This window comes from Mytilus californianus, unplaced genomic scaffold, assembly GCF_021869535.1.
Source record: "Mytilus californianus isolate M0D057914Y unplaced genomic scaffold, xbMytCali1.0.p SCAF_6, whole genome shotgun sequence".
Taxonomy (NCBI): Eukaryota; Metazoa; Mollusca; class Bivalvia; order Mytilida; family Mytilidae; genus Mytilus; species Mytilus californianus.
Genome location: NW_026262712.1, coordinates 48,859,005 through 48,873,123, shown reverse-complemented (window position 1 = coordinate 48,873,123; position 14,119 = coordinate 48,859,005). Strand labels below are relative to the sequence as shown.

Sequence of the window (14,119 nt, the reverse complement as noted above, 5' to 3'; positions counted from 1 at the left end):
GACTATTTCTGTTAAAAAAAGTACTTTATTTCAAATAACTCTTTGATCATTTTTAAAATAATTCATTTAAACGGTTTTTATTTACAAGTTCTTTAAATATTACAAAGGCAGGACATATTTTTACTAGATTTCAAGCCATAATTTTCTATAAAACTCAATTCTACCAATCTAAACCGTTTGACTATAATACATCACACAAGTCAATCATTAATTATTGTTATTGCTTACAAAATTATTCACTCATAGTATTATATATGTTTTTATCGAAACAAACTGATAATTCATGTCTTTGCTTGTAGTTATGATTAAAAAATCTAGAAGGTAAGGGCTATTATAGGATTAAACGCCTTTTTAAAGGAATTTATTGGTGTATAAACTCGACCAATTCACTCACAAACAAATAAAAGTCCGAAGGACTTTTATGATATGTTTGTGAGTGACTTGGTACAGTTTATACACCAATAAATTCCTTTTAAAAGGCGTTCAATCCTTATAATTCTTTAAAATTGGAGATAAAGAATTTTTTTTTTCACACTCGTAACCTCTATCACACGTTAATTGTATATTTGTGTCATTGAATAGGCCTGGCGCATGAATATATTTGTTGGTTAACGCAAAAATATGTACTCCATGAAATTTGCAATCTGATAAAAATAAACTACAAAAAATCTTATTATCATTGAAACGAATGGTTTGTGTTTACTATTTAATTTAACTATTAACGCAGATTGAACTTTGAATAAATTTTGTTAACGTCAATCCGGATTGTTTTATTATCGCCGCCATCTTGTTTACAAGAACAACTACCGGAAGTCCTCTCAACCAATCATATCAACGTATTCTCTAATATGCAAATCTTATAAGAATTATATAAAGTGAAACACTTAAAAGAAATATAGCGTATATATAGCTAGTTGGTCGTTACCTGAAACAACATCTATTTCATCTTTACCCGGTACATCTGAAGAAGGAGATTCTACAAGAACTGGAAATGTATTTTCCTGAATATCCCGAGAAGGAGAAGTTGTTTTTGGTACCATTTTGGATCTACCGGTAGTTTCCTTCAGAGCTGGAGATGTTGATCCAAGTTGAGATAAAAATGTACTTTTTTGTGAAGCGGAGTACGTAGATATAGTTATACCTTGAAGTGTATTACTTCGTAGAAATGAAGAAGTTTTATCCAATCTTCGAGAAAATGTATTAACTGGTGACAGTGTAGAAGACATTTTTGAAGGTATATCAGAAACCGTCTTTCCAACTTCAATACAAAGCCCGGGTAGACGTTTTCTACATCTACGGATTGATCTTTTAACATCACCATTTTGTCTTATTCTGGCAGCAACACAAAATTCAGGATATTCTGCTGCATCTAAGAATTCTAATCAAATATAGTTGTGGAATTATATTGCATCAATAATAAGTATATGGTGTAAACGAGAGGATAGACTCGAAGAATTTAAAACTATACAAGAGTTTTCTAGATATAGTCAATTATTTAAAAAAAAAAAATTAAGATGAAAAGGTAAAATCCGAATAAAAATGGACTAGAGGGTCCTTAAATACTTACTAGAGCTTTCTTACAATTTGACGAAAAATACGTACGCTTGACGAATCATACGTAAGACATGGTGGAGGGATCCTTTATTTTGAATTATTCTTAAAATTAAACATATTTATGTAATCTGAATCAAGGCGATCATGGGACTAAGTTTGCGTTTCTCCTCAATATTTGCGTTTCTCCTCAATATTTGCCAATCAAGGATTAAAACACTGCATGCTACGACAAGTGTCAAAAAGATAGTCGTGCAACATAGGAACGTACGATGTAAAAATATATATAAAAAAAACAGGGTGAAGGAGATAACTTAACAAAATTTGCTAAACACAGACTCGTCAGAAGAAGAAAAATATCCCGTAAAAAAAGGTGTGCTCAACTACACCCCCCAAAAAAAAATAAAAATAAAAAAATAATCTTTCTAAATTGTAAATTTTGAAACCCCCAAAATAGTAAAATCGAAAAAAATGACACTCAAAATATATACTGGGGGTCTTTTACTCATCCAGTTGTTCAATTGTGTATGTAAATGAACAAAACAAGATCCATAGTTATTTGATCTGTAACTAGAGCTCGATGGCGGATTTAGGAGTGGGAGCACCCGATCTGTATCCACTCGGCAGACATACTCCTAGCCTTGGTCTATTATATGCACAACTATGCCAGAGACAGATACGTTTTAAACTTCTGCGACACCTAAGTTTTCCGGGTTTTTCAGTACAATTTGTTGATTGTTTGTCTTTTTGGTTTTTGGACCTCCAAACGTTTGTTATACAGTTTGGACTGTTTTGCTGTCATCTCGTAAATATTTATCCTATGATTGTCTAAATCAAAGCTGTTTGTGAGGGTGTATGTGTGTGTTAATTATTCCCCTGGAATTGGCATGGGATTTCACATGTTCGCTCGTGTTAACATCTTCTGTAAATGTTAAGTGCATCACTGCTTGGTCCACAAGTAATAAATGATTTTAAACTAATTAACGGCGTTTAAAAGAATGAGATAGAATAAGTCGTGCATTAACTGAAAATATAACTAGTTTTAAACAGACTAAAAATCATTTGGGGAATACAAACGATCATTTAATTTTCAGAGGGGGGGGGGGTGGGGGGGGGGGGGGGGGTATAGGTTTTATTCCGTTAAACATTTGCTTATTATAATCGCAAGTGTCGCAATATTTTTTGTTTATCATTTAACCTTTTTATTATTGGAAAAACTTCATCCTTTTTTATGTTTCCTTCTACCAGGTTTTTTAAAGTACATTTTTCAATACATTGTAGTTTCTTTGTCTGGCAAATCTTGATGATCCCCGTTGACAATTTGATGATGACATACTCGTTAAAAAATAAAAATAATTACGAATTCTGTCATTAAATTTAGAGTATCATACTGCAAGAATTTCATTAAGATGTTAATGGTTTAAACAAGAGTCTTATTTTAAGTCTCTGTTTTAACATTTAAAAAAAGCATGCTTGAACAATTCCCGTGCAAATATGTGTAATTGTGGATAACATAATCAACGTATCGGACGTAAGTCTATTTTAAACGATTTTTCTTTATTTTAATACAGATATTAAATTCGTGTTTATCTGCGATATGCTGAAATTTAAAAAGATACATGTTATTAAGAATAGAAGACCGTTTTATCGGATAAAATGTAGAATCCAACTTCCAAGTGTTATCGTGGGAATGTAAATTAAATGCATGCTCCCTTTACCTTCGTTCGTACCTTTCGTCAAAATGTAAGAAAGCTCTACTACACGGTATGGATATTGCACATTGATGAATGCCGTACTGTGACTTATGGTTGCTTATATCGACGTCTTATGGTCTCTGGTGGATAGTTGTCTCATTGGCAGTTATATCAAATCTTCTTAATTTCATATCGATAAACGTTAAGAATATTATAATAATTTTCGTAAAGTTTATTTCACGTTTAGTCAAAGTTTGGTTGAAATTTAAAATAAAAAACAAAGTTTAGGAAGGATCATTATATATTTGTTCTATAATATTCAATTATGTTGAACTGGTTTAAAGAATGATCTTTAATAAGTGTATATCCTATAAACATGTCATTTGCTCAGTATCCATTTTATTGTGTGTGGCGGTTATCTTTAACTGCACATTGGTATAATATTTTGAAACGGTTACGGTTTACAAAAGACTATCATATCATCAGTCATGCCTACTATCAATTGAACACACACACACATAAAGAAAACCAAACTCTCTAAAATTCTGTTTGGGTATTTACCTTGACAGGACTATCAAACTCCTTTTTGCTGAAGTTGTCATATACGAATTACTCACATGCGACATGTTTTAGAGTTCTTAAATCTTTAAATAACGGAGTGATGGTCTTATCTGTATTTTTATCAATTGTGCCGTATTCCCTATTGGCACATTTTTGATTGAATGTGATTTTTTAATGACGGGTTACATGCATAGCAGGAGATGCTTACCCTGTGGATGCAACCGGTCTCGCTCCTTTTGGAGTTCATGCGGCTTCCTCAGTTTTTGTTTGTTACCTTGATTTGTCTCTTTTAAATCGATTTACCGGATTTGAACATTGGTTTGACATACTGTCGCCTTAATTTACGAGAAAAAGCTGGTTACGTGTTATATCGACAGGTTATATGTTGCAATGACATTCATTTTTCATTTAAGATGGATACAAAAAATCTATCTTATATTTTTGAAATGTATTTTATTATATTACAGTTCCATGTAGGACTCTTGCATCACTATCTATGCATACTATGAATCAATCCTGGTTGATCCAAATGTTGTTGGCTTTGTCTCTGGTTTTCTTTTGTGAAAATTTAATTTTGACATCATTAAGTCTTCGAAGTTCTCCGGTTTCGACATTTTATCAATATGACAAGGAAGTTACAGTTTTCTTGCAGATCAATTAAGTGACCGTTAATGGTCACCTGAAATATAGCTTCAACCGGACGATATATAATATCAACTACACAATCGCTACGGAAACATTTCTCCATTGTCGACAATTAAATTTTAGATATTTAAAACGTTTGAATACATGGAATTATATCGTGTTAAAAATCCAAATTGGATGTTCATTTACAACATATGAAGACTGTCTTCCCGTAAACTCTTTCTGGTGGTATAGTAGGACTAGCTTTTATTGCACTAAAAGTTTATTGCCAGATATCCTATAGAACCACGTGGACTTGATCGGAAGAACAACCAAACAATTACAACGAACAGATCTAGAAACTTGTTAAATTTTAATATGGTAACAAAGGGGAAAAAGTACAACAAACGATAGAAACAGATAATGGTCTAACAATGGTATTTTTAAACGCTCGGTAGGACAATATGCGATATCAAACAGAATTTAATACTGCCATACAAAAGACTGCGCGTCTGGCGTACACAATTGTGTTCCTAGTATCTATGATGAGTTTATATACATATACTCACCTCTTTTTCTTGTCCATCGTCTGGTATTAGAAAGCCAAAATGATTCTAAAACGTTTATTGTATTTATTTTGCCTCTAACTAAATTATAGCTTGCCAGGTTTTTGCAGTAACCAAAGGCATCTTTCCAATTAGACTTAGTTGTACTTTGCAGATTGAATCCAGTCTCATTAGCTGAAACAGTTTACATTTTAAAATTATTATTTTTCACAGTATTATCCCTCGAACATCTTTATTATGTCTCTCTTTTAAAGTCTTAATATATAACATTGAAATTGTCTGGTATTCAGACAAACTATAAGGTGCAGTAACAAATAGGGTACATGTTGTGTCTAGACAAAACGAAATTGATTTTCAAGTGGGAATATTTTTAACTCCACTTTTCATTTCCCGTTTCTGTAATGCTAGTAATTCGATTTTGAAGGTAAATAATGTTACAGTCATGGATTTCAAATTAATCTTTCCTTTAACATGTGCCATAAAATCACTAGGAAAATATGCTAAGCCACAAAGGTAATTGTCGAATTTTGAACGGTAAAGGAATTGTAACTTTCTAAACTAAATATAGATAAGCCAAAATATATTGCAACAGTTATATATGATAAATAACTTGTAATTTCTTGGCTTTTTTCTTGTTTTTTAATATAACGTTCCGGTTACAAAGTAATTCTCATCTCACTAGTCTACGTTTACCTTCATTGAAGAATGTAACCAGTATTATATACTTGATTTGTATAGGGTTGTTGGAAACGTAGTTAAGTACATATCATACTGGAATCACAGGGGTGCTCCGGGATGATGTTTGTAAATAGTATAATCATCTATATTCTGTGTATCATATTTCATTAGCATTTCTCTCACTCTCTTTCCCACCGCATGTTAAGGTAGTCACACACAAATATATTTATAGCAGTAAAATTAAATTTTGGAAACAATTTCGTCCTTTTTAGTCCCTCATAGACGTTGAACCAGCAAGATTAACCTTAAGAAATGTAGTAGGTGTGGTAAGATCTCAAAATGAGGTAATTTTGTATTTTATGCATTAAATGAGTCACTTTTGGTTAGGTCTTCTATTTTTATATGGGTCATGTTTGTTGGTTTCGCGGAAGACTTACTACTTCTATTTCGTTCCTTTGTTGGTCTCGAAGTGAGGTCTACCACATTTATGTCGACCTACTAATTATTAGTTATGATTTTCGTTTACTCAAGAGTTACTCACAAACTGTTTACGTGTAGAAACTGTCTCGTTTTATCACGTGTTACACTTCATTTACCCGATTGATATTATAACCAACAACTTGTTTTACGGTTGCTGATGAAAGTATAGATTTTTTACTGCCGTGAGTTCTATAGATGTGTATCATATTTTCTACTCATATATACATGTATAGTAAACTACAGTCACAAAATCGACATAGAAATGTTTACATTATATCTAGTAGCTGATGCCTTACAGTATACATATACTTACAATTCAAACATATGTGATGGAATTTTGTTGAGCATTCCTTGGCTTTGAAATCGTTTGAATTACTTGTGTTTACAAACAAGCAGTTTCCAATGTTACCATATGTATCATCAACATTTACTTAAGAACATACAAATAAAACAAGCTTACGATTATATGAACAAATAAGCTATGGTGGAGCTAAACTTTATATTCCCGATTTCAACGAGTTTCCACTTCAATTATAACGGATCACAGTTCTACGGCACTAAAACTGCATGAAAGTGTTAACATTGCTAATCAATATACAAACACCAGAGAAATCAATTAGGATGGCAAACCATCGTTAAAAATCACTGATAAGTCTCACTATATGATTTGTAGCATATATAAGAACAGATAAAATCTAACCTGGTGACACCTAGATCACGCTTGTTATCTTGTCGTTTTGGATGTTGTCTCATGATGTATTACTAACATCGCCGTTTAGTCATATTGAAATAAGACATAAACCGTGACTTTTGACCTTGATTTGTCTGGCACTCCTTTGGGACTAGATAAATGAATCGGTAACTTTTAGAACAAATTTTCCGAATTGCTCTTACATTTACTTCTGTAATTCCTTCCTTGAAGTTTCTGCACTTAATCATGGTGCCGTAAAATGCGCCAAGCTCTGTTTACTTTGAAAGTGAATGGCTTAACTAGGGGAAATGTTACAAAACATGAAAACTGAGATATCTAAACAAGGAAATACTCCTATAAGTAAGATCTTTATGTCTTAGTATAAAATTAACATAGCGAAGCCTTCTTAGTTTTATAGAACGTGCGTTTGTTTGTTGGAAAAAATATGCAATGCACTTTTGTCACAAATTTAATTGAAATTCAATACGGTTGTTTGTTTATTGTAATTTTATATATAATGTTTATCCATCATTTACTTCGGTTGTAAATATAAGATTTGAAAGCAATATTTTGTATGACAAGAAAACGAGGACTTCATTTCAAATGTGCTATTTTATTTGTATTCACACCAAATTAAATCGTTTTCTTGCACAATCTTTGTTATAGATAATTTGCTTTACTTCTTTCGCGGCACAATGTTCTTATTTTAGTTTTTGAGAAAATATATGATGTTTTTAGTGTTTTTATCAGGCTGAAAAATGATTATTTCGCGGAGATGCGTTCAAGCCTCAATGGTTTACAATTTGCAAAGGCATTTTAATAATGTTTATATTTTCTATTTTAACCTCATGGTGAACTGATTCTATCAAACAATTTAAAGAATATCCCTTTTTGTATGCTAAACATGGTATAAGTATACATACCATCAATGAGGACGGGCATAACATATCAAAAACATAGAACATGCTGTAATGTGTGAGTATAACAGATAATGAAAGCATCAAATGAATTGCTTGTACATATAGCTTAAACTTATAACTATTATATGGATGGTCATGGATGGTTGTCTCTAACTTGACAATCTAGCCATCATTTGTTTTTCAACTTATTTGTAATATTTAATGTGGACACACGTGTATGTGGGAAATACCTTTTTTATACACAGAAAGGTAACCATTTCCGTCTTCCTTTCCACAAAAGGCAAACCGATCCCCGGAACATGTTGTCACGTTTCTATCACAATGGGTCTCAATAAATTCCTCTGTTAGTGTGAAATTACGTAGGCAGATACATAACGATTTCTACAAGAACAGAAAATGTGGTACATTTATTACAAATATAAATATAATGTACGAAAATAAACAAATATATATAATATGTTATTAATTGTTATCCTTTTCTATGTGTGATTATCACAGTGTACATTAAACCAAAATTGCAGTAGGTACAGAAAATACCGCTGTTCGCATTAATTTGTCGTTACGCTAGCTTCATCAATTATGGATCTCTGAATAAAACAAATATAATATTTTTCCACATTGACGAATTATTAAAAACATCAGAAAAGATAATTTTTTTCGCTGATTACAAGCTTGTCTCTGAGGTACAAAATGCATGCACATTTGTTCATCAATGTTAATAGGTGAAATGTTGGTCCTTCCGTATCGCTATGAATATACAGCAGGTCAATGTGTGAAAATAATCTGAAGAGAGTTGATCCCTTAAGCTCATTAAAATAAGGATACGACGCGGACATATCCTTTGAGTTGTTGTGTTGAGAAAAATAAAGATAAATATTACATAATGTTTACAAGATCTACAATTGCTTTTCGATACTGAACTGTTTCTGTTCATAAAAATTATCAAAAAAACTTTTTGTCCATGTTATAAATGAATTATCAAGTATTATTACTGAACAACTTTTTTTAACATCGGAAAAGCGAAAGTGCCACTTCTATTGAAAACTAAAAAAAAAAAACGTTTGTTTCGTTAATAACAGCTGAGATTCTTCACACTGCGATGAATTTGCCTGAAATGTATACATGTATCATATTTTTAACACTTGCGTTTAGAATGTTCCAGTTGAGACATAAGCAGGAAATGTTTATATTAAATGTTATATATTTGTTTAGAAATTCTAAGCGGAAACCATTTTTTTTATCTATTTCGTCTAGCGGTGTAATCAGTAGCATTAACATACACATGCTTGCATGTTAGAAAAGTATTCATGAAATGACAGTTTTTCGTCTATGCTCAATACAAGTTTATAAACATAACAATACTATAAATTATAATGATTTTGTCATATGTTAATATCCACTGTCTAACAGTATAATTTTGTATCCGGCCCTAAGCTTATTAAGGGCCGAATAATTGATTATCGTAAATTTTCACATTTCGTATTCTTACGGAGTTGTATTTATAAATCAAACAGCACCCATGAGTCATGTTACTGCCAAAATATGTACTTATAACTTGCTCTTTTTAATTCCCTACTACATCAGCGTAATTTTGAAGTAATACGAAAATTTAATTACATTTCAGTGAAATTATCACAAATTAAAAGCATTATTTTACAACTGTAGCCTTTTTATGAGGTCTATACGAGGATGTATTGACCACATACAAAGGCTAAAATCAATCAATACACTGAAAATAGAGCAAAACAAGAAATGAATAAATGAATTATTGGCTGGTACGATTGCAAAGCAAAGGATTGAGCTTTTTTATATATTTTTTTATATTTTTATTATTACTGTGCAATATCACTTTTCTATCTGTTGTTTTTTTGCCCTTAAAAATCCAGTTCAACATGTGACTCTTTCTGAACGAAGTAAGTTATTATGAATATGCAAAATAATAATATAAAGATTTAACTTCCACTCATACATATTTGAACCTTCCTCTACTACTTATTACCTGCAAACCAAGAAATTGATACTCCTCGCAGCGTAAAATACATTCTTTAAGCTGTTCACCATCTGTAACATGTTTTTGTATGGCATTTAAGCCTTTTCCTTCCCACATCTTGAAGCACCCTGTATATAAACAATACAAATATGATTCAATGATATATGGAACTGAAGTAGGGAAGTATTATGCTCATTCTAAACCTTAGTCTATTATATTCCGATCGAGCTCGTGGTTGACGACTACACCAATGAAATATAAGAAACATATAATACGTCTTGATTTGTGTCAACTCTATGACTGACATTTTACATCGTATTACTAATGGGCATGATGGGTATATAGAACTTACATCACACATTTAATAGTGGAATGCTATCTTAATCTTTATTTTTACGACTTATGTTCCACCGTACTACAGCTGATAGATAATTCAAATATAATACTTTAAATCTATCGAGATGCATGTTTGCGATGATGAAACGCTATCGTTATTGTACTTTGTCGGTGATACGTATAATGAGTACTAACCTCTGTAGATGTTTATTTCATCTATTGTTTAAGTCCTAAATAGCAATTTCCCCTGCCCATCAACTTGAAATAGTACTCCAGGTTACTAGAGGATGCAATTGAGGACTATTCCGGAATAGATCAAGCCTGAATCAGATGCACTAAAACTGGAGTCCAGTAGTAGTAGATGCTTCATTTTCGCTTCACGACATTTATTTTATTAATCGAAAAGACAAAGCTTCACACAAAATTGTTCCTATATGCAGACAATTGGAACGATTAACTAAAAAAAACTTGGAATTCACAGCAAAACTGACGCCTCTCCTTTGGTATTAACACAAAGATGACGATTCAAATACCCTGTTTCTGTGCTGGTTGCTTAAAGTCCACAAACATCCTCATTAAGACAATATTTAACCAGGTCGTATAGATATTTGACTAAACAGATTTCTGTACCTCTTACTTCCAATCTTTCTTCAGGAAAACAAGTATATTGTGATGATTTATTCAACCAGGGTTGTCAATAAGATTACGTTTCAATTTAACAAATGAAATTGAAAATGGATCCATGTTCAAAAGACTGTAGCTTAATGCCTAATGTATATGATATTCAATTATCTTGAACTGTCCATAGCGTTGAGAATACTTCTTTCCTTTCTAATATTCTGTCGATATATTTTATATTGAAGATCTTGTTTTATTATATAATTACATGCAATGATAGAATGCAAAAACATACTTCTTCATTTCATTTCATTGTTTTATTTTTTGTTTTAGAAATGTTAAACAAATATCATGCATATACAGCGGGAACAAAATCATAACACCACCGCGATTGATTAAATATCACTTAATATAAAAAAGTCAAATCCAAATTACATATTGTAATATATATGTATACAAATATAAGATTGAAATGAGAACTGTAAGGTGGCTGGCTGGCAAGGAGACAACAACAAAATTTGAATTTCTGTAATAATCTGCATTGTCGATAAGTGTAGGCAACAGTAATGTACCGATATTTAAATTTCATACTTCGATTAATCGGACTACTCAAGGCAACAGAAAAACCTTTGGGAATCGTATTTACTCAAAACGGATCACTACATAGTGCGTTCACAGTATAAGTAACCGGTTTTGAAAAAAAAAAAAAACCAAAACAACCGTTACTGAGAACACACACACACATACGCATATATACACGTTCAATTCCTACATTTCATGTTTTTTTTGGAGAGGTACATAGTTAAAACTGTAAAAGTAAGAATTTTATATCATCAGTCGACAGTAGATTGCTGAAAACCCAACTACAGTTGGACAATACCAAAAAAAATACAAAAAAGATTAATTAGAAAAAAAAACCACCATTGAACCAATAGGACAAACTATCCAAACTAATCAAATGTTAGCTTTATAGGGGTAGTCAGTAACATAGTTCAATTGAAAAGATATTGAAAAAATCTGTCATTTAAATAATGTCGGTCATACGAGAGATCGTTTGTCCAACTAAAAACATTCTAGCGGTTTTATCATATTTGATAAGCAATAAATACACATATGAAGCAACATTAATTCACTTGAATATTTTAGTATAGGTTAGTAACACTTCGAAAATGGATATTAAAAGATTTTGTTTCTGTACAATTTACAAATGAGGGTGATCGATGTTGATTACTGATAGAACATTTCAAAATTCACATTGAATTTGAGAAAGAATTTACGGATGTAACTAAATGTAAGGGCATATGGTTTTAGAAAACGATTAACAACCACCCAAGTAAATGATACTGTCCAGATTAAAACATACATGTACTACTTCAAACAATCTAACAACATATACTCGGAATGTTCTTACCTAAATACTCTACCCAGGGTAAATATTCTGCGGATATATTCGTCCATCCCAGTCCTGTCGGGGATTGCGAATAAGGAATAGTCGTTTCATTTTGAATCAGTCTACACTTGCCGATTGCATCAGACCAACTAAAGGTACTGTTAGTTAAAAATGCACGTGTTGGTTCTCCTAAAACAAAGCAAGACTGTCACAGTTAATTCATTTTTAAAAATAATGAAAAAGAGTATATGAGTAAAGTAAAATCAAATAAGTTTTTTAACCAAATAGTATATTTAAACAGGCTTTCTTAATATCGTGATTTTAGTGTTATTCGTCATTAACGAAATACAAATATTAAGATTTCGATCAACTTTACTTAATAGCATGAAGTGTAGAATAAATAAAAGATAAACAAACACGTATAAATCCTACCTTTAGTTTCTGAAACTTTGCAAAGCAATACAATTGTAACGCAAAGGATACACAACAAATGAAACATAGCTATTGTACATGTATATTGCAGCACAACAGACAAACTTTTTTCTACGAACACCTTAACATTATCTAGGAAGTTTCATTTAATTTATATTGAACTGAAAGATCATATTTCCTGTCTTACATATACCGACAATACTACGGTAAGTATTTTGTACTGATTAAATACAGCTTCTCAAATTTTCTTTTAACAAAAGAACTTGTCTTATTTATTTAATTTTGTTATCATTGCCTTTCTCCTTATCAACGGAAATCTGTAATCCTACTGTTGTATTGTGTATATTGTTTGTCCTGCAATTCTCAAAGTCACGTCATGCAAAAACAAATTTACATAATACCATTGTGTTCGTTAATTACTATAAAGTAGATTGAAAACAACACATAATGGACTCTTTCGGACTGTCTTCTTTTTTTTCTTACAGATTTATTGAATCACAAGCTGTTGTTTTAAATCAGGAACAGACATAGTCTAGGAATAACTTCAAGTTAAACATGTTCAATTGATCGATCTAGTAGTTCGCTACATTTCAAGGAATCTTTAATCTGACAATACTGCAAAATATATGAACTAATTCTGTCAAATGAATAATAAATTCCAGTTAAACACAAAGAAACAAGTTAGCTAATAAATACCCTTCCCCCAACAAAAAACATCAACAAAACAAAACAAATCATATAGCCGTGGTGTATTAACTTGTGGTTTTATATTTGATTACCTCCTTATCATTATCTTCTCCTTTTTTTATTTTTTTTTTAGATATTTCATATCTATGTAATGAGCCAATGATTCAAGTTACAATAAATATAATATTGTACCGAGATGAATAATATCCAAATTTGCTTTTATCTGTAATATGTTAAGGGCATTTATCTAACCTTTCATGAAATATCAAATCTATATGAAATATTATCTAAATAAATAGTCCACATTCGGAATCGAATATTAACTTTGAAGTAAATAAACTAAACCTTTTCCTACTTTCATCATCATTGATCTGATAAATGGGTAGTAAATAAACTTTTCAAGATCTTGATAGAAAAAACGAAGAGTGCTTCAAAATATTAGTTTAATATTGTTATCTGGCAGTCAAATTTGCATTTCCGTCAATAAGAGAGCGATTGGGTGTCTCAATGCATGAACAATTTCACAGTCGAAATTGAAGAAATATCGTATTGCACGAGATACAGTTGTGGCATCAAACGTTGATTATAAAACTACTTAAACACTTGTGGAAATTTTGATTTGGCCTTTAAACTTTGTTATTCTGATGTCACTGATGAGTGTTTTGTAGACGAAAGGCGTCTGGCGTCCAATATCATGAATATAATATGATATAAGAAGATGTGGTATGAGTGCCACTGAGACAACTCTCCAACCAAGTCACAATTTGTAAAAGTAAACCATTATTATTATAGGTCAAAGTACGGCCTTTAACACGGAGCCTTCAAAAAGTTCGTTCACACCGAACAGCAAACTATAAAGGGCCCCAAAAATGACTAGTCTAAAACCATTCAAACAGAAAAA

General features: G+C 31.5%; 1 protein-coding gene and 1 long non-coding RNA gene across 2 annotated transcripts in view; both read right to left on the bottom strand.

The window, feature by feature from the left end:
• The window catches only part of LOC127706791 (uncharacterized), a 124,160-nt gene extending 117,582 nt beyond the window's left edge, over positions 1-6,578 (bottom strand). Inside the window, exons 1-3 of the mRNA XM_052211482.1 lie at positions 6,468-6,578; positions 5,000-5,170; positions 926-1,378 (exon numbers count right to left, since the gene is read on the bottom strand). Of these exons, the coding sequence (XP_052067442.1) occupies positions 926-1,226 (301 nt within the window). The 5' untranslated portion in view covers positions 1,227-1,378; positions 5,000-5,170; positions 6,468-6,578. The remainder of the gene's footprint in view (positions 1-925; positions 1,379-4,999; positions 5,171-6,467) is intronic.
• Positions 6,579-7,905: 1,327 nt separating this feature from the next.
• On the bottom strand, positions 7,906-12,284 carry LOC127706799 (uncharacterized). The gene is made up of 3 exons (XR_007984574.1): positions 12,121-12,284; positions 9,765-9,883; positions 7,906-8,146 (listed from the first exon to the last, which is right to left on the bottom strand). It is a non-coding gene; the product is annotated as an uncharacterized LOC127706799 (long non-coding RNA).
• Positions 12,285-14,119: the final 1,835 nt, after the last annotated feature.